The sequence below is a fragment of the Tyto alba genome, unplaced genomic scaffold (genome assembly GCF_018691265.1).
Source record: "Tyto alba isolate M040663 unplaced genomic scaffold, T.alba_DEE_v4.0 Super-Scaffold_14, whole genome shotgun sequence".
Taxonomy (NCBI): Eukaryota; Metazoa; Chordata; class Aves; order Strigiformes; family Tytonidae; genus Tyto; species Tyto alba.
In genome coordinates, this window is record NW_024881276.1 from 11152781 (window position 1) to 11172494 (window position 19714).

Here is a 19714-nt window from a genome sequence, read left to right on the forward strand (position 1 = left end):
CTAAAAAATGTACAAAAAGCATTTATGAAAGTAATTTCATGTTCTAGGAAAGTTTACATGCATTGAAGTCAAGTTTCATTTGGAGCGTCAGATGGGATACTATTTAATCCAGATGTACATTCCTAGCCTGCTGATTGTCATTTTGTCCTGGGTTTCTTTCTGGATCAACATGGATGCTGCTCCAGCTAGAGTTGCACTGGGTATCACTACAGTTTTGACAATGACCACGCAAAGCTCAGGATCGAGAGCTTCCCTCCCAAAAGTAAGGAAATAATTTTGTACCACCAATTTATAATTAACAAGAAATATTTTTACTACTTTTTGAAGCTTCTGAAAGATCTGTGTAAATATGCATCTGATAAGGATACGTGAGAAAGCGGTAACTGTGATATTAAACTGTTGCAATACCCTTGCATTTGGATTAAGGCAGGTTTCTGCTGATTTGAGGATGGCTGGAGAGTTCAACAATATGGATTTTTTAATGAGTTTCTACTAGTTTTGACACTTAGTTTTCAGCATTTAGAAGCCATATTTTCTGATGTATTTAGGTTCCTGACTGGATTTCTGAAAGCACTTCCATGAAACTTGGACATTCTATCTGACTGGTGACTTTATAAACTCTGTCTGGTCTTTTATGGATTGTTAGACTCTCAAATATCTTGATATTTATAGATATGGCACTTTTTTCTAATGGATATATAAATATACATATATATACACATACATGTATCTATAAAATACATATATATAACAAGTGCACACCTAGAAGGTTTCTCTGGAGAATCTTTTCAGTGAGGAGCTGCTGATATCTTTGATTCACAGCAGAATTTTTTCCATGTTCTCATTAAAGTGTCATCTGCAAACCTTCCTGTCTATGCATGAAAATATCCTCTCTCTCAAATTTTGTGGTCTTTTAAATCCAGGCCAGATGCTGTAGATAGGTTTACAGATTACAGACTGGGTTCTTTGTTTAGTCAGGCTGACAGATCTTTTCAGCATAGGCACAGCTTCAATGCTTCTGCTGATAACATTCCCAGTAGAATTTTGTGTGTTGCTCAGGTTTTGTACAATTTTCTGGAAGAAAGCTCAGAGATAGGTCAGTTTACAATAGATTAAGGACTCATGAGATGTATTCCCTGAAGAGTATTCTTTACAGCAGTCCAGCATCACAGGGATTGGGATCATAGCAGCAATGAAAAGCACAAATTTTGAGTGTTTGTATATATCACAATCCATTCTAAAAAGCATGTTGTATTTTGTTCTAATTTACCCTCAGTATCACATTTAGTCTTATTCCAAATACTGTAATTTGTTCAAGTGGAGCATATATAGGGCAACTTCAAAAATTGCACAGATTGTGTTCCTCTTCTGTTGGTAATGAGAAAGTATCACTTAAAAATCTGGTGACTACAACAGTTGGTTCAGCTTCACTTGTTCATTTGGAGATATGTATTGTTTTCCATGCAAACTGAAAGCCTTTCGTATATTAACTCAGAATTTCAAATGGATAATTTCTTAAACATTTGTTCAGACAATTCAGACAGTATTACCAAATGAACACTCTGAAAAGAAAGTCAACAAAAAGATAATCTTGGAAAGGAGCATACAGGATCTGTAGATAGCAAGTTTGGAGTCACTGAAGACTGTCTAGATGGTACAATATGACTCCATGTGATATATTGCAAGTTTCTTCCAAATTAACTGGCTTGAGAATTAGGGATGGTACAAAGATTTCCACCCACATTTCCAACCAGGCAAACATACCCTGCCAAGAAGCTCTGCAGCCTTAGCATGCCCAAAATGCTAACGCTTTAGAAAGACTTTTTGTCATACTCCTTTGATCCAGCTGAAATTGTTCTCCCTTTTGTATTTTGCCTTGTTTGAGTAGAAAAGTATTTCCTGGATAATTTTCTGGGTTTCTGATGAGTGGAAGAAATGGGGAGATCCAGAATATGTTGACTGTGGCTATTTGATTATCAGAGAGGTTATTCTCCGGACTCAGGATTAAATACATTTAACTCAACAGCTGTCAGAGAACGGTAATGCTCTGGCCCTACTCCATCTTCTCCCTTTCTGCTGTGTTCCTTTGCCAGGAGAGAGACACTGAGGAAAGGTACCTCACCAGAGAGTCCAGAACACTTATTTCAGTCAGGTTACACCTGGTTGTTGCAATTTCACTGTATAATTCATCTGAGCTGTGCAAAGCTGTATAGCTTTTGTCTGTATATAAGTGCACCAGTTGACTTAAAAATGTGGTTTTAAGTATATGCTAGCATACCTGCCAGCTGACTCCCACCTTAGATGACTGAGGTGCCTGAAGAAACACAGGAATGATCAAAACCAAAGTGCTTCAAAACAGGCTTTGTGTGCACATGTAGCTATATAGCCATGTATCACCATACAGGTCTCATATCACCAGTATCTGATTCCTTAATAAAACCTGTCTGGCTGAAATGCATTTGGAAATAAAAATATGAAAATGAATGAATCAAATCAGTACAAAAGTTGAAGTCCCAAAATGGCTGTTTAAAAGTAATGGTTTTTTAAGTCCTGTCTACATATTATTTCCAAGACACAGGAAGTTAGGCTCTCAATAAAACATCCATTTAAAAATTTCTCCAAGCATAAATATATAACAGAATAAGACATGACAAGGGGGTTATTTTTGCAAGAGTACTGAAAAAAACAGATGCAGCTTTGCTTTGTGAAAGCAGCCTAGATTTGAATACAAGAGGTTTTTTTTTTCCCCATCCTTCTTTGTGTCCTGTTCTTATTAACAAGTATTTATACAACTTAAATTCACCTTTGATTTACCCACTGTCTCATGCCAAGAGTTTCTTCTCATTCTTCTCTATTTTAGAAGATTTTTACCACAAAAAAAAAACAAACCCAACATCAAAACTCACCAATTTTAAAGGAAATAATTTATTTACCTAAAAAAGGCAAAGAAGAATTGTGATAAGATTCCTGGCTAGTTTTTTTTGTCTGTTTCCAAGGTACTATCTAAATGATGCAAGTGTGTTATTGTTTAGAAGTAATTACCTACATATTGTTCTCAACCCTGGCATAAGATTATATGAGAGAGTTCTGTTTGCTTAAAACTGCTCTTTTGTATATTAATAACTTATATTAATTTTGGTACACAGATTTCATAATGGTAGGTCACAGCAGCACAGACATTAGGCATTCAGTTGTTGAAAATTAAACATAACATTGAGACTGAGGAAAAGTAAAGAAAATTAAAGAAAAGGAAATGAAAGAATGAAATTAATTCCAGCTGAGGCTCATGTTTGCTGCACATAAGGGAAACATCAAGAAGGCCTCTTTCAAATTAAATATAATTATAGTTATTTGCTAAATTTTGTAGTATTTCTGTGGAATTATTATCTTCAGAGTATTTTGAAATTCTGGCTAAGAATATAAGGTCAAATTCCAGTATCAGCAGGATAGTAATAAAGAAATCAATATGCATTTTTTCCCTTATTCTTCTACAACATTGATTTCTTTGTTACAAAAGGTAAGAATAAACCATGAGAGAGTTTACATCCCAAAAAAGCTACTGTTCTAGGAATGAAGATCTGCAGTGCCTGTTTCAGAAAGCAGAAGGGTTCTCCTACAGTTTTAGCATAAGCTAGGCAATACCGTGCCCTGCTTCCTTCATGGACATGAAATAATGATTTTCTGTGTAGGGAGCATCTGCAGAGAAGTATTCACCATGGTGTCAACCTCTTTTTTAGTGATGAAATTATTTTGTGTTTGTTACAGAAGACTACTGAGGGGTGCTGTAACCAGAGTTACCCTTACTGGCTGTGTTAGGGGGTGGTAAGGAACTCATCCAGAAAACTGGGATTGAATGCTCTCCCTCCAGTTTTGCTAATCCATTGCCAGGATGCCCAGGAATGGAGATCCAAAATAGCAGGGTTACTATGATCTGTTCCCCTTACCACACACTCCTGTGTGTAAGTCTTACCCACATATGATACTCTATGTCCAGATTCTTCTGGTTGTGTCATCTTTTTCCACTTACAGACTTTGAGTAGATAAATGTTTGTGCACCCAGCTACACCAGTAGCTTTTGCCGATTGGCCAGCTGAGCAGAAATCCTGGTTGCCAGCTGGGTGATCAGTGTGACTGCACATCCACACTGAAGCCCTCAGGAAACCCCGGGTTTTCTGTGCAAGTCCTGTGCATGAGCCAAGGAGCTCCCTGGCACCTAAGGTTTGCTGCATAGTTTCATCTATTCAGTGAAACTCTACAGCATGCAAATCAGGAATCTGATGTAACCCACCGTACATCCATGTGATACTCAGCACATGCTTAGATCCAATGCCTTCTGGAACTATCAGACCCACAACACAAAAATCACTTTTTGTATTCATCAAAATATGGAGTAAGGAAAGTCTGCTCATTGTAAGAGACACAAAGACATTGAATATGCCTTTACATGCTTTATGGTCCCAGATGTGTATAAGGTGGGGGATTAAATGGGAGGATATCAAGGTACAATAGTGCAGAATTGTTGAGAAGTGTTAGAAAGCAGTTCTTTTCTTCAGAGCATTGAATGACCATTCTCTTGCTATTCTATTTATTTTTAGACAGCTTCCCTTTGTTGAATCAACAGAATCAAAAGTTTTAAAGTATTTTCAAAAGAGACATTTGAAAGAATGATGAGTTCTCTACTGTGCTAGTAATTGGGTATTTTTCAGATTGCTTTCTTCTTAAAAAGCTTATATAAACCAAACCTTAGGCACAACAGTCCAAGAAAATGAATTACTTTTAATGCCAGAAAGCAAAACATTTGAGGATACTTTAAGTCAAGTAAGTGATAGCAACTATATTTTACACAGTTGCATAGCATTCATATTGTGCTAGTGTAATGCACAGTGCTTAGTGAATGCATGTTCCTTTTCCAGGAGCATTCTGTTCAGAAAAAGAGTTTTATTCAAAGCTCACTGAAACCTCTGGGAGTCCTTCCATTCACTTCATTTTGTTTTGGATCACTAAATGCATTACCAAATTCAATAAAATCATTATATTCTAATAGGTGCAGAGATTTGCAAAACCAAAGTCAATGAAGTCTATCCCCTTTGGCAGTAAATGACTGCTTCTATGTGTCGTCCACTATCCCCAGAATATTTGGAGATGTTTCAAGATTCTTGGGCTTCTGGCAGACCAGTCTGAGAAAGTAACCTGTCCTTTTTTTGAATGCCAAATGTTATCAAGTAAAGAAGCTCCAAGAATACAAAACATATTTAATTTGAATTAAGGTTAAAATGATGCCATAATAAAACTAGGAAAAAAAAAAAAAAAAGAAGAAATTAGGAGAAGAACGCAATAAAGAAAAAGCAACAGATGCTGTTATCAGAGATTATGTTATTCTTTGTTCATTTGTTTTCATAGGAAGCAGAGCACCTAAGGTGATAGCTTACTCTTTCATGTAACAACATGCAGAGATGATGCATTTTGGTGCAGCATTATGGTAAAAAATCAATCACGAAGTAATGTGGAATAGAATCAATTTTTTGACAAATTACTTTTACTCTAGTCTCAAGATCTGAAGAGGAAATATAGGAGTAGTTCAGTGATCATGAGATATGTTAATTGGCACTTGGCTTATATAGGTGTCTGAGAACTTCACACACTGCTTAAATAATTAAGCCAACCCTATTTTTATTAATGTTTAAAAATTCCTCTTGGAGACCTGATGGTCCTAAAATATTACCTTGATATTTAATATGCCCACCCTATGTCACATATTTATGCATTTTGATAAGAGAACTGCAAACAAATTTCCACTTTAAAAAAAAATTTTCAGGCCCCTTGAGTGGATTTAAAAAGAAACATCCTAGTGGTTATCAGTTTTCTTGACCATAATAAAAGTGGGCATGCTGTCCAAACTCTTGGGAAGTCAGACTGCACTGTCAGGCAACCATGAGGATCAGTCATGTGCCTACACAGAAATGTTTTAGAACTTGTTTTGTTCGTTTTCAATGTTCTCATATAACTATCTTTTCCCTCCCCATTATAGTTTTAACATATAACATACATTCCTTCTTTTACTTAATTAAGAGATCATGAAACCTGCTTTAGCTCTTTTTTTCTTGAGCTTGGAAAGCTAGGTACAACTAAATGTTGTATTCAGACAATGTTTTCAATATTGAATGTTATAACCCCTACAGTATTTGAATCTGGATACAGAGATCTGTTCTACACTACATAACAAAGGAAATCACATAGACTGAACCTATTTTTCAACAAAAAAAAGTTTCACAATAAGACATGGGTCATAAGTAAGTGAGCATGTGTTTGTTCACTGCAACTTACTGAAGTAATTACTTAAGTACAAACTGATTGTGAATAAAGAGTTCTGTGTGTAAAATAAGCAGCCCTACAAAATACTACAAAATAAATTCCTGTCAAGTTGTTTATAAACACCTTCTCATAACTTATAGTTCAAAAAAGGTGTTTTCTGATTCTGTTCTACAGCTTTTTCATATTCCATTTCTTTATTCTTACTTCTTCCCCCTTATGTTTTCTCATGAATGGTTTTGAAGCAATATACTAATGTGTTTGTGCATGAGGGCAAGAGAGTGTTTGCACTGCAGTGAAAGATGTGGTACATGTATCAGGTGATACACGATGTACCAGAGGTAACTTTCTGGCCACTTCAAGTATCAATAGCACTGTGGCCATGTTAATACCAGTTTGAAAATACGTGTTTGGCCCTGAAAAAAGAGTGTGTGGTGTCCAGAAACTTCTCTGCTGCTTTTACCTACATCAGCTGGTCTTGTAAAAGACACTTTTCCTTCTTGCAAATCTTGTACCTTTGAGGTCTAGGTAGATACTTACACAGCTAGCCTACGCAGTTACAACTTCACTGGGAGCAGTATCTCAATTGAAGTGATGTTGGATGAGCCTTGGCACAGTTATATTTGCTGTGATCATGCATCCATTATAGGAAGAAATTCCCAGTTCTGTAAAACCAAAGATTTGGGTCTGCTGCATGGGTAAGAAGACAAAAACAAGCAGGATCCATGCTTTTTGTGAGAAGAGGAGGAGAAAAAAGGATGTGGATGTTAAACAGAGCACCTAAATCTGTTGCTAGAAATTGCCACATTATTTTGTTTAGTTTGTCCACAGACATGTGGTGTCATGGTCAATCTTTGGTTATATATAGACTCTAGTGAAATTCTTGCTGCCCTTTGTTCTGTGCAAAGCTGTCTGACAATATAATAACTGTTATGTTGTCTGATAAAGCCTAATACTGATAAAGACTAATATATTAGGAACTATAGCAGATTGTACTTTATAGAAGTAAAAAATAAAAGACTGAGTAAATCAATCACCTTTTCCACTGTACTAATCTAAATTTTAAAGTTTACTTTTCTCTACAGTGAAGACAATGGTATTTACTGTACTACAAAAACAGTAGTTGCTGTCATGCGTAACAGCAGAAAATATGCAATAAGAAGTGTCTGAATACCTCTGGGATGTAGTCTGAGTACTCCTGACACTTCCTCAGCAGGTTTTATAATGCAGTCATCTGGGAGGGCTGGCATTCAGCAGAGCCTATTTCAAGCATCAGAGAAGAGTAGAAGTTATTGTGCATACCAGTCTGCTGGTTGTTTCATAACCCTGGCACCGTACTGGGGCTCTCTGGCTTCATTGTCGCACCCTCCAGGACCTTCTGGCAGCTTTTAGGGCCTCGCTGAGGAACACTCCACGCTGCTCTTTCACACGCATAAGCACTGCAGACCCATGCTGAAGCAACGAGATAGGCTGCTGTTGCTCGTTCATTTCGAGTAATTACAAGCCTTGAGTCCATTAGGTCATCAAGGAATATCACTTATGAATATCCTTTGTTAATATTTCATTTGAAATAATGCTGATGGGACCCCCCTGGAGTCTGGGAGAAACACTTGCATTTGCAGCATGCCTTAAGGCTGCTGCCTCCCAGTCTGAACATCAGCACACACTGCTCGGGGTTGTGAGGGTGGCTGGGGCATTGGCTTCTTACCCCCCAAAAGCTGCCTGTGAGTTACAGTGCAACAGTTTGAATTCCATTACATGAATGACAGGTCTTGTTTCCCTCTGGGCAACCTTTCTATGGGAAAAAAAAATTGTTTGTTGATATTGATGCTTAGAAGTATTAACCCCTTCCTCTCCTCTCCCTCTCCCCCCCCAAAGAAAACAGAGGCAATTTACTTATTTTCATGGACGCATCAAACAAACTTGTGCAGGAGGAGGAAATAAACGGCTCAATGTCTTGGTTTTTACATATCATATCTGTGTTATGCCATAATTATGACTTTAATTTGCCAGTCATGAGGCACACTATTCTTTGTTGTAGTGAAATCAGCTTTGTAAATACAACAATTCTAAAATAGGCATTGCGAGAAAACAATATAATTTGTTTTTAAGGCATGGAAATGTACTCACGTATTCTAGAATGTGTAATTATTCACAGATCATAGTAGTGAAGGTTAAAACCCTGATGAAGTAGTCTCCTTTCCTCTTTATATCTTCTTCCTAGAAACTTGGAACTAATTGAGATATCTTGTCTCAAAAAGATGGGAGCACAAAAGCAAAGAACTTTGATCCTCAGGAGCTTGTATCTGGTGTTAGGCCTCCCTGCCTGTGAGAAATAGAAATACTGTGCTGTCTTTCCTTATTTTACAAAAGGTTAAGGCTCTGGAGAATTGAGTCCAAGCTCTCAGTACATCTGGAGGGAAATATAAATGACTAAGTCACAGGAGAAAATATAAGTTACAAAAAACAACACATAACAAATGTTCCTCAGTACATATACTTGTAGCAAGGATAGTACGGTTATGTTATAAAAAATTATCAATAATGACAGTATTTTAATGAAAATGTATCAATATCTGTCACATACCGGAGAAACTAATTCTGTTAAAAGACGGTGTTCTGAGAAACTAAAAATTAGTTTAAAGTATTTCATTGATATAAGTGATTGCATTTTTCATCTCTTTTCTGCAGAAGGGCATTTTACTTTGTGTCCGTAATGGTAATCAAAACACTTTATTGATAGATTTGTACTAGAATATGATGAACAGCACTACTTGTAAAGTTGATCTGTAGTCAGGAGGCACTGATGCCTATCCCTTCACAGGGCATGATCAACTCATAAACATCTCTTAACTTTCCAGGGAACCGTGTAGACGGTCACAGGCAGCAGTGAGAGTACTGTCTTCCTGGACTGCACCGCTCTATGCTTGAGCATGCTCTGCTCATCAAAAACTGACGTAAAAAAAGTTTGAAGTTGCATGGAGCTGACAAAGAAAAAATGAAAAGTTAAGAAAGTGAAGCAGCCCAAATGCCAGGATTATAATAAAAACTCTTAGACAGTGTGTTCTGTTGCTTTTTCTTATTCAAACAATCAAAGTACTCGCTTGCTTTTTTAAAGAAGCTGTGGTTGTCTGACAGGATCTATTTTATGAGTTTGTTGGCTGCATTTTGCTGTCTCCTGAACCTTCTAGCAGAAACAGAATCTGCTCGGATTGCAAACAAAATCCTGTCACTGGGAACAACGTGAATTAAAGCGTTCAGATGCTCAGGCTTTACAGCTGCTGTTACTTCTTACCAGGGCTGCCCAAAGTCAAGGATGACAGGGTTATGTCATGAAAATAACAGCGCAGAGCAACTCAACTATACATGTATCTATCACTGGATGTGAAAACACAAACAATCAAACAAGCAACCCTGCTTTTATGTATCTCCAAATGGCTAAAATACTACTCTAGGACGCAATGTAGTCTTTTTTTTTATGTCTTGTTTTCTCTCTCTGTCCCATCTAGTGAGTGGGAAGAATAAGACATAATTATTCTCTTAATTGGTTAATTATTCTCTCTGAAATTGGTTCATCTCTCATTCTTTAGTAATGGTATAGCACTGGTTATACCTGGGTAGTGTTGTCTTTTTGGTAAATAAGAAATGAGAATTTTATTTTTTTTAACAATTTTCCAATGCCCTGTTAGAATGGGGATAAACATGCTAGAAGTGTTATGTGCCACCCACGCAGCTGTGTATAGAGGTGACTTCTTATCTTTTTCTACGTTGATTGGAACAAGAGACAGATGTTTTACAACAAGTTGAAAAAGTGTGTACTACACATGCTTCCAGGCAGGACTTGTAGCTTGCAAATGATTTCTTGGTGGATTGTTTAAAGGTAAAACTCTCTTGGTGAGTGCAGCTATAAGAGTTGATTAGCTTCTTACATTAATGAGGTTTCAGTAAAAGCTTTCCCCAAATTGAAAGGCATATCTAATTAAAAGACTGTGGATTGCCTGGATATGGGAACTGCACTTCATGGCAAGTTTATCTGGCCAGTTTCATTCATGATTTCCAGGATTAAGCTGACTTCTTCCAGATGTACTTCCCTCCTTGTCAAGGAAAGACAGCCTCAACAACAGCTGTTGACTGCAGCAGAGTTCAAAAGCATCTTACCCAGCTCCTCTGTCTGCAGTCTCTGAAGCAGACTTTTAAAATAAATTCTTGGCAGTGATAACCGTTGTCTTCATTATGAATATTTTTTGGTAATTTATACTCTTTTGAGATGTTCTTCTGACGTACAACTGAAAATAGCCCTGAAGAGAGAATGATAATTAATTTTCAGCTATAATATTTTCAGCTAAAAATAAATACTGTGATTTTCAGCTAAAATAAAACAAATAGTTCTTCCTAAGTCTTCTTTGTCTTTGTAGTACACATTGTATTAGATCTGTGCTCCAGAAGTAATATACATTTTAGATGGGGTGAGGCATTTTCTCTGAGGAACTGTTTTTTGTAAAAAAATGTCCCTTTGTTGAAGCCATGAAAAGGGTACTTTAGAATAATAGTACCTTTTATTGGAAAAATATCCCAAACTATTGCTGTTGATTTCCCACCCTCACTGTCTGATTTGTCCAAGACATATTTTTTTTATTTTTGAAACTGCTTTGTTACTTGAAAATCAACAGTTAATCAATCTAAAAATATCTGACAAAGTTTGATGTGAAAATGGAAATGATGGAAATAGTTCAATTGACATGATTTAAAAAAACCCAGAATTTGTGATTTGTGACTTTTTTTTTACATTTTCCTTTTTATTCTAATCTAGAAGACATTTCTGAAATGTCAGAAATCCCCAGGGAGGGAAAACCCACACCCCACTCAGGTCTAACAATTACTGAGATACCAGTACGCACTTTTCAACTTTAAATAATATTAAGAGTTCAGAGAAAAATTGCTCTAATTAAAAACTTACTGCAGGCACAAGATCAAGCTTGGGCACTGAAACACTCTGAGAAGAGAATAAAATCAAACTGCCTCATAGTGAGCTCCAGCTGTGCTTATTGTAGCCAGCATATGAAGCTTCAGGTTAACAGAGCATAGTTTAATCAGTTGTTTATATTCTGATGTGGCTTAGTGACTTCTAGAAATCATAGATCTTTTTTTTTTTTTCCAAGTCCAGAAAGGACAATGTGGCCTTTCAGGATAACACTGTGTTTTTCATCCAGTTGGTGTTACAGTTGTGTTCTATAAATACTCTGTATTTGTCTTAAGCATGTCTTAAGAGTGTGCAGTCTTGCTTTGAAAATTAAGTTTGAAAGTTTATTTCAATAACTACCCATGCACACTTTTAAAGGGAAATGGTTTTTAGAAACTAGGGATTCTCTGGCTTTACCATCCAGCCAGTGTTCCCTGCTATGCATTTCTCATCTGGTCTACAAATGCCTTCTAGACCCAGCATCTTTTCTCATTTAGTAAATCCCATGATGAAGTCGAGCAACCTTTTGGTCCCTTTTTTGGTAAACTAAACAGATTGGGCTGCTTTTGTCTCTCACTCATACAATGACTTCTGCAGCTTTCAATCTTGCATCTTCCTCACTGCGCCAATATGATTTTTTAAAATACAGCAACCACAACTATGCTGCCGTGGAAACTCTTAATATAGCTTTCTTCCTCCTTCTCCTCCTCCTCTGTTCTGTTTATAGACTCAGTAGTCATACTGACCTTTTCCCCACAGCTTTGCACAGCCGCTGCTCCAGCGCCAGTCCCCTCAGCACCACTCGTGGTGCGTGGTACCGCCACCCTGCCTGCAGATGTGCCCTCCCCCTTGACTCCAGCAGCGTGGCCTGGCGCTGGGCTCTTTTCACACGCATTTGGTTTGGAAGTGCCCTCTAATCCTAATTATACTGATCCTGTCGTTGTTTTTAATTCTACCACTCTTTGTTCCTTCTGATATTTGTCTACATTTTTCCAAGACTTTCTGTTTCTCTTGATTGGTGCTCACTTCCTTCTGTTTTTTTCTGTTTTTTAAGTATTTCCTTTTTAGATTTTTTTCAATACTAATGCCTATTTCTGCTTCTCCTGTAATGCCATCAAGGGTATTTAAAAACCAAATTTAGCCAGTTTGATGGCTGTAGAAATACAGTTGTTAAAATCTTTAACCCTTGCATGGTTGTTACACACTTAATGCTATTAATAAGAAAATATTATTTGTGATGGTAAGTGGTTATGCCGTGTAAGCTGGGACAAGTTATTGCCTTCTGAAAACCCAGATGATTGTAAATGGTTAATTTGTGGTGGGAGGAAATTTACAGAGAAAGATACAGCTGAAGAAGTATCAGAGTGTAAATAAGGAGAAAAAAGAGGACTCAAAGTTTCTGTGACTTTTTTTGCTGTTTGTGGAATAAGAAGGTATGCTGAGAACTAAATTGAAATAAAAATGGAAAAGTTAGATTTACCTGGGTAGCAACTTACAAGGAGTATCAGACAGTGTTGTGAAAAATGGCATTTTATGTCCATTTAGCCAGTTAAATAACAATAGAACCTAGGGTAGCTGGAACAAGTATAATTGTGTGAGACTTCCCAGGTCCCGAGCCAGACAAGCAGCTGATGGTTTGGGTGTTTGGGTGAGGTGAAGTAAGAATTTATAAGAAGTCAAGTCTTTGTAGCATCAAACAGGAACAACGTGGATTAAGATGAAATACATAAAAGAGAAGTTTATGAGTTTCATTAATTATGAGACAACAGAGTTCTAGTGACAACATAAGCCTGAGAGGAGAAAAAGCTCTTCATAAGCAAATCCAGAGAGACAATAATATTTAGTATCAGTTAAAATGAATAAAGACAATGTTAAAAATAATAAAAAATTTAAAATGTAGATTTTGTTTTGGATTTGAAGAACTGTAATAATGTAAAGAGTTACTTTTCCAGCCATGCAAGATAAAAAGCACAGAAGAAAGAGAAAACTGCTTAACATATGGTGGCAGGGTGAAGAGAGAGGAGGAAATAAATAAAAAGGCCCTTAATAGTTATCACTTAAAATCAACTAGTGATGTACTTGCACTGAAAATATTCATATGTAGCTGTATGTGAAGAATATGAATCGAGGATTATTTTTCAGCTGTGGTTTATAATAACAGATTGAGGAAAGAGTAAAATAGCCCATAATGGAAAGAAATTGTCTCCCATTTGCATTTCTAAAGCTTTCCGGAGAAAGCCAGAGCAATTCTTTCCACTTACTTAGTCTAATGATGGCTACTTTATTATATGCATCTGTATTTCACAACCAATTTTAAATCAGAAAGTAAATATTGGACTTGTAAACCTGCAGCGAGATCCATTTGTCAAAAATAAGGTGGCTGAAAGTTGTTTTAAGACTGTCTTTCTATCTCCACTGCCAAATTCTTCTGACACTCAGACGGGGATGCAAGGGTAGGTCAGAGGAGCTGCTTGTTTCAAGTGCTGGTGAGGGAAGCCAGGGTGACCAGTCTGAAAGTCAGATATCTGAAGTGGCATAAGGTAAATACAATACCAAACACACAATGTGACAAATAATAAAATGTGCATCAAAATACAGAAATATTCAAAACATTAAGCTTTTTTTGTTGTTGTTGTTCTTTCCAGATAAGTGGATATATAAGATTCTTACCTAAGTAATTTATGTGTGCTTAAGGTCAAACCAGTTGTATTTAGGAAAAACAATTTTTTTCCTCCTCATTCTTTTTCATATACAGTTCTGACACAGATTAGAGCACATGAATTGTGGATGAGGTGGTATCCAAACTCCTGTTTCCTTGCAGTATTACACATCTGTCAATCTTTAAGACAAAAAGGTTACAGTAGGTGACTCTAAGGCCCTGTATAGAGCCAGTGGGGCTGCCCACAGGTCACAACTCAGTCTCCAGTACCAGTTTTATAGGCAACGAACTGCACAATCACAAGGACTCAGTTTGTCTCTTGGAGCTGTAAATTACAAAAGAAGATTGAATACATACAAAGTGGAAATAACTGAAACAGTAGATATGTAACTTCATAGTAGATTAAAAAATCAATTCTCAGCATAAACTGGCACATGGTTTTGTGCATTCTAGGAGGAAATCAGAGAAAAGGGCTTATATTCAGTGCAAGCATTTCTAGATAAAAATGAATTAAGCATTACAAGAATGGATTGGCATCAACTAGTCTTATCAAATCCTCCTGTGTATAAAATGGTCACATTACATACTGACTGGAGCCAATATTGGTTTTCTTACATCATTTTGAGGGATACACAAGTGGTATTTCTCCATTTATGTATAGGTCTTCCATGCATAGAGCATTTATATAATTCTTCTTACTCTAGGAGAGCTCTGGGTTGCATTTATTCACATAGTGGATGTTCAGGCCTTTGTGGATGTCACTGTGATTTGGTATGTTTGAAGGAGGAAAAGGCAAATGCAAGGCACATGCCAGTCTCCAACTCAGGATGTATGTCTCCCTCTGTGCAGAAGACCAATGCTTGAGTCTAGCATATAATGACAGAGCTTCTTACTCACTGGGGTCATATTTTATTTGCTATTTTTTTGTGTAAATGCATTTAGAGTTCAGTGCGTGAACAAGGTTACAAGTGTGTCTCAGAATCTAACATAAAGTATTTAATTAGGCCCCTTGCTTCAGCATGCCCAACAGGCTACGTGGGGAGATTCTAAAACCTTACAGAAAATAAAAAGCTGAGCTTTCCTGGATAAATTCTGCAGTATTATCAGATCCGTGGATCTCTCGTATGCATGAAAAAAGCACACACCATACAACTGAGATCTGCTTTTTAGAAAGGAGGCTAAATCTTCAGTTCCTTTAAACTGACACAAATCTTCTGGCTAATTTACCAACTGGAGACCTTGTTTGAGTACATATATTTTTTAATGGAAGAATTTATTTTTTTTTTAATTTACGCCAACATTATGTAGATTAGTATCTTCATTTAATGGAAAATTGAGGGATGTTTTGTTTAGATGATTCAAAATAAAAACACCCAAGAAAATCTTGAAGTGTTTCCATTTGGATACAGTATTGCAACTGCTTCAGGAAAGTTGAGAATCACTTGTGTCATACTCCCCTTTCTTCTGTGTCCTTCCCTGATACTTCAATGCTTTTTTGCCTTCTAGAATGCCCTACCAGCTCCTTCCGAGATAATGTATTATAGGACAAATAGTCAGAGCTGAAAGAAGAACACGTAGAGATCCCAGGGGAACAAAGAGCTAAACCATACTCCAGCAAATATGTGGTAGCCTTTCCTTATTGAATGATTTTTGTTTTGTTCCAAATTTGAAAGCTGACACTTGTATGTTGTTGTGTGTACTCTCGCTAGTTCCAGTGCTCCATTGGAGGGAATCTGCTGTTAATATTTCAACACTGTTCACATAATTGTTTATGTGCATTATCATACCCCTATGTTGTTGTCTCTTGATCATTTCTACAATCTAGGATCCTAAAAAAACAGCAAGGAAATCAATTCTGTGAAACCACAGCCAGTTCCCAATATGCCTATCTTGTGAAAATATTTGCTCTTCTTTTATTCTCCAGATAACCTTCAGTGCAAAAGTTTAGATATAAAACTATCAGTAGTCACATGACACTGTACTTTTCATATACAAATATTTAAAATTTCAGATGTCATTTTTTATATATGAATTTAGTGATAAAATCAGAATATATTGTAATTTAGACTCTCAAAAATGGACTAAAGTGCAGGAATTCTGTGGCAAGATTAAATCAGAAGTGAAATTTCATTTTATCTAACAAATAAGCATATGTTTTGCCAACTGCTGAGAGCATTCCCCTCCTTTGAGAATTTTATCACGGATATTGTACATGCTCAACGTTCTGCTTACTGCTACATCACAAAAAGCCTTTAACTATTTCACCGTTGCTACTAATGCCCAGTAGTAACAGGCAGATATAACAGTAGATAAGACCAATGCAACTGGGATTTGAGTGTTAGAATGAAATTGGAGGAAAGTAATTGTTTTGCATCCTTTTTTCCTTTAACTGTCATTTCTGATGCTATGAACTTGGCCAAAAATCTCCAAATTGTTGTTTTCATACAAAACCAAAGCTGCACTGGAAAAAAATGCATAAAGCAATCTGTCCTTGTACCATTCCTGTCACTTGTAGAAATGAACCTGAGGTGAACATATTACACAAATGCTTTCAAACAGCCACCCATCCTTCCCCCTCCTACCTCTCTTCCCTCCAACATAGGCACACTCCACCTGGAGTTGCAAGGATACTGTGAGAAAGGTTGTTTTTGCAGGGCTCCCAGCTGTCACCAGGTACAGAAGTGTGATTGCTCTGGAGAGGGCCTCCCTTCATGGGGTTTTCAAGCCGCGTTGAGATGTGCACCAGAGGCGGGGTCTGGGAGGCATCTCCGGTGGTGCTCTCTGGGTGAGGCACATGAATATGTGAGCAGGTGCTTCCTAAGATCTGCTCCTTCCAATGTGTCTTTCACATTTGTCTCTGTTAAGCTTCACTGAGCTGGATCTTACATGCCATTTATGGCTCTTGAAGGAGCAGCAAGAAGGTGCTGACGTCAACTGCTCTTCACCTTTCAGCACAGCACAGAGGCCCAAGTGATGCTCTGGACTCGTATCTGTGTGGCCAAGTGCTCAAGTTGTCTGTCAGAGAATATGGATTTTGACCCTATTGGGGGATTTTTTTTATCACAGTCTTAGTTTTTTATTTGAAAATACTGATTTGTCAAATTCAGGAAAGTTTTCTAGGGACAGGATGATGTCTTATGATCCCAGGATAACTAGCAGACTAAAGCACAAAACTGTGAAATTGAGAACTCTGAATCTGATTAAAGCCAGGTCTGATTTTACCTCTAAGTAGGATAAACTAAACCTTAACTCCACTGACTAAATATAAATGACTCAATTAGATGAGCTGAATTACGCCCCAGAGATGTCTGTTCTTCTCTGCTTAGTGTAGAAATAGCAGGTCAGATGTAGAGCTATAAAGATGCTGCAGTTAGTTAGATGAATTGATTCCTCTGCCACCGTATGTATCTGCTGCTAGTGCGCTAACTACTGGTTTACTGACTGTTTTAGTTTATGAGCTTCTCCCTCCAGAGAGTCTTATGAAAAAGACAGAGAAAAAACCATTTTGTTTCAAAATAGTAGAATAAAAAACAAACAAAAAAACCAATCTCCAAGTGTTTCCAAGACAGAGTTTTTATTTTCAGACTGTTACACATGAATGGCTCACAATTCAGAAAACATGTTCTGGAAAGCAGCAAATCCCAGTTTTAGAAACTACAGTGGACAAGCAATTACACAAGGATTACAAACAGATGCTGTACAAAAGGGGTTAATTTGGTCTGTGGGTGTTTCAGCTCTGAAAGGGAATGAAAAGATTATATTACCTCTTTATATAATATTTTTATGACTAAGACTTGGGTATTGTCTTTTTTTTGTGTGACCAGGCAAGATAGAAATCACAACTACTTTATAAAATTAAAAACTGTATTCTTTGTATAATGGTCTTGGATATGGTTTTACTCTCATCTGTTTTTTTCCTGAGATTACCAGCCCTTCCTTGCATTCCCTTTTTTCACATTCTGTGCTGAAATCCTTTGACATTGTCCTGCCATTTTATACGATAAAGTTCTGCATGGCCTGATAGGTTCATGCAATTTTTAAACATGCACACCACTTATACAGAGAATGACAGCAGAGGCACTGACAAAAATGATGAGGATATTTTTCAGAGTTTTCTCCTCTTTTTATTTGCTGCAAGATGTGATTCAGTGCTAAAATCCAGGTGGCTAAACTGCTTTAGAACAGTTTCACTTCTCTTTTCTCTAGTTTGTCTCTGATTAACTGAAAATAAATTCCCAGTCAAAACTAAGTAAGAGAAAATCTGTTTGCATAGCTGTCTCCAGTGTGCCAGCAATGCAGTAGCTCTGTGCCAAGCTCAGCTGCACTAGCTTGACACTGGCTGTCTTGGACATGGTCAAGGGCAGCACAGTAAAAGCCAGTGGCAAACTGGATTAAACTCCCAAGTGCTGTGCTTAAGCCAGACTTGCTTTACAGCCCTCTGAGGTATATGTGAACTCCCTGGACTATGTCAGGACAAGTTAGGCAAGTTATCAGGTAGATTATGCCCAGCCAGTGTCTCCCTCTACCTACCCCATCAGTTCTTATGGTGATATCATGTGGTCAGCATCAAGCAGACAATTTGCTTATAGGTCCCCAAAAAAGCTCAGTGTCCCAGGAGATAAAGACTGATATAGCATTATGCTATTTATGGGCCCCCACACATCATTACTGGCAGCTTAATCCTTTGAATGTGTAAGCCCTCTGTGCTGTTTCATCACCACTCTCACCCCTGATGAGATGAGAACTGAGGAACCCTATCTCATCCCAAAGCCTTGGAAGGCAGCTCTCGGAGCCAGTATGTCTCACCAGCCCAGTATGTGCTGTAGGCATTTTCCGAGAGGGGCAAGACGTAGTCACGTCCTAGTGCCAGCAATGCTTCAGGGACACGAAAGATTTGGAATTAATTTCTTGATCTGCCTAGAGCTAAAGACAGGAAGATTTTTCTTGAAATGTGATTAATTAAAAGTCTATTTTTATTTATGTAGTAGAGAAAAACCTCTCTTCCCTCTCCTCCCTTTCTCCTTTCCCTGATCTTTTGGCACCTTTCCTATCTCATAGACGTAAGGCACTCAGCTGATACCTATTTTTCTCTGAATCATGTTGAATACGATTTCCTAACTGCTGAATGCTTGTTGTGTACCCCTGGCATTCAACCTTCACCTATGCCTGGTTAATAATTTAAAAAAACACAGTTTCCTACTTATCTGCCAGTTTGGACAATGGCAGAGCCCCTCAGCAGCAGAGGTAACACCACTGCTGACTGTGGGCAAGGGTGGAGACTACTCAACCACTGGCCGTTGCCATATTCTCTCTGTGATGATGTGCTGACAGAAGAAGTAGGTTTCAGTCCCTAAATCCAAGGCAGAACAGTTGTGTACATAGCAAGTTCAGACAGTTAGGTGTCTAAACTTTTTTGCTTTTCTCTGCACCTCATTCCAAAATAGCTTAGACATACTTCGACTTGGTTTCTGAGGATCTCTTTGTACGGCTGTCTTTGCCCAGGAAATGAAAGGACTTGGGAAGACAAGACAGGACACCTCTCAGCCTCAGGGCACCTAGAAATTGGACGGTGAACCCCCTGGGTTCACATGAAGATCTAAATGTCGACCAACAAATGAATGGCACTTAGTCCTATAGCAGCAAATCAGACACTAGCAGCCTGCTCCCACTGCCCATGCTTCCTTTTGTAGCAAGGCAAGAAGTTCAACAGAGACATGACACCAAATTCACTGTAGAATAATTTCAATGAAGGTAGTGCAAGATCCACTTATCCCTTAATTTTTTGT

At 37.6% G+C, this 19714-nt stretch overlaps 1 protein-coding gene across 6 annotated transcripts in view; it reads left to right on the plus strand.

The window, feature by feature from the left end:
• Positions 1 to 19714, plus strand: part of GLRA2 (glycine receptor alpha 2) — a 127900-nt gene that overhangs the window by 47441 nt on the left and 60745 nt on the right. For all 6 annotated transcript variants that reach the window (XM_032983894.2, XM_032983893.2, XM_032983896.2 and 3 more), the window contains exon 7: positions 48 to 262. In XM_032983894.2, the coding sequence (XP_032839785.1) occupies positions 48 to 262 (215 nt within the window). The remainder of the gene's footprint in view (positions 1 to 47; positions 263 to 19714) is intronic.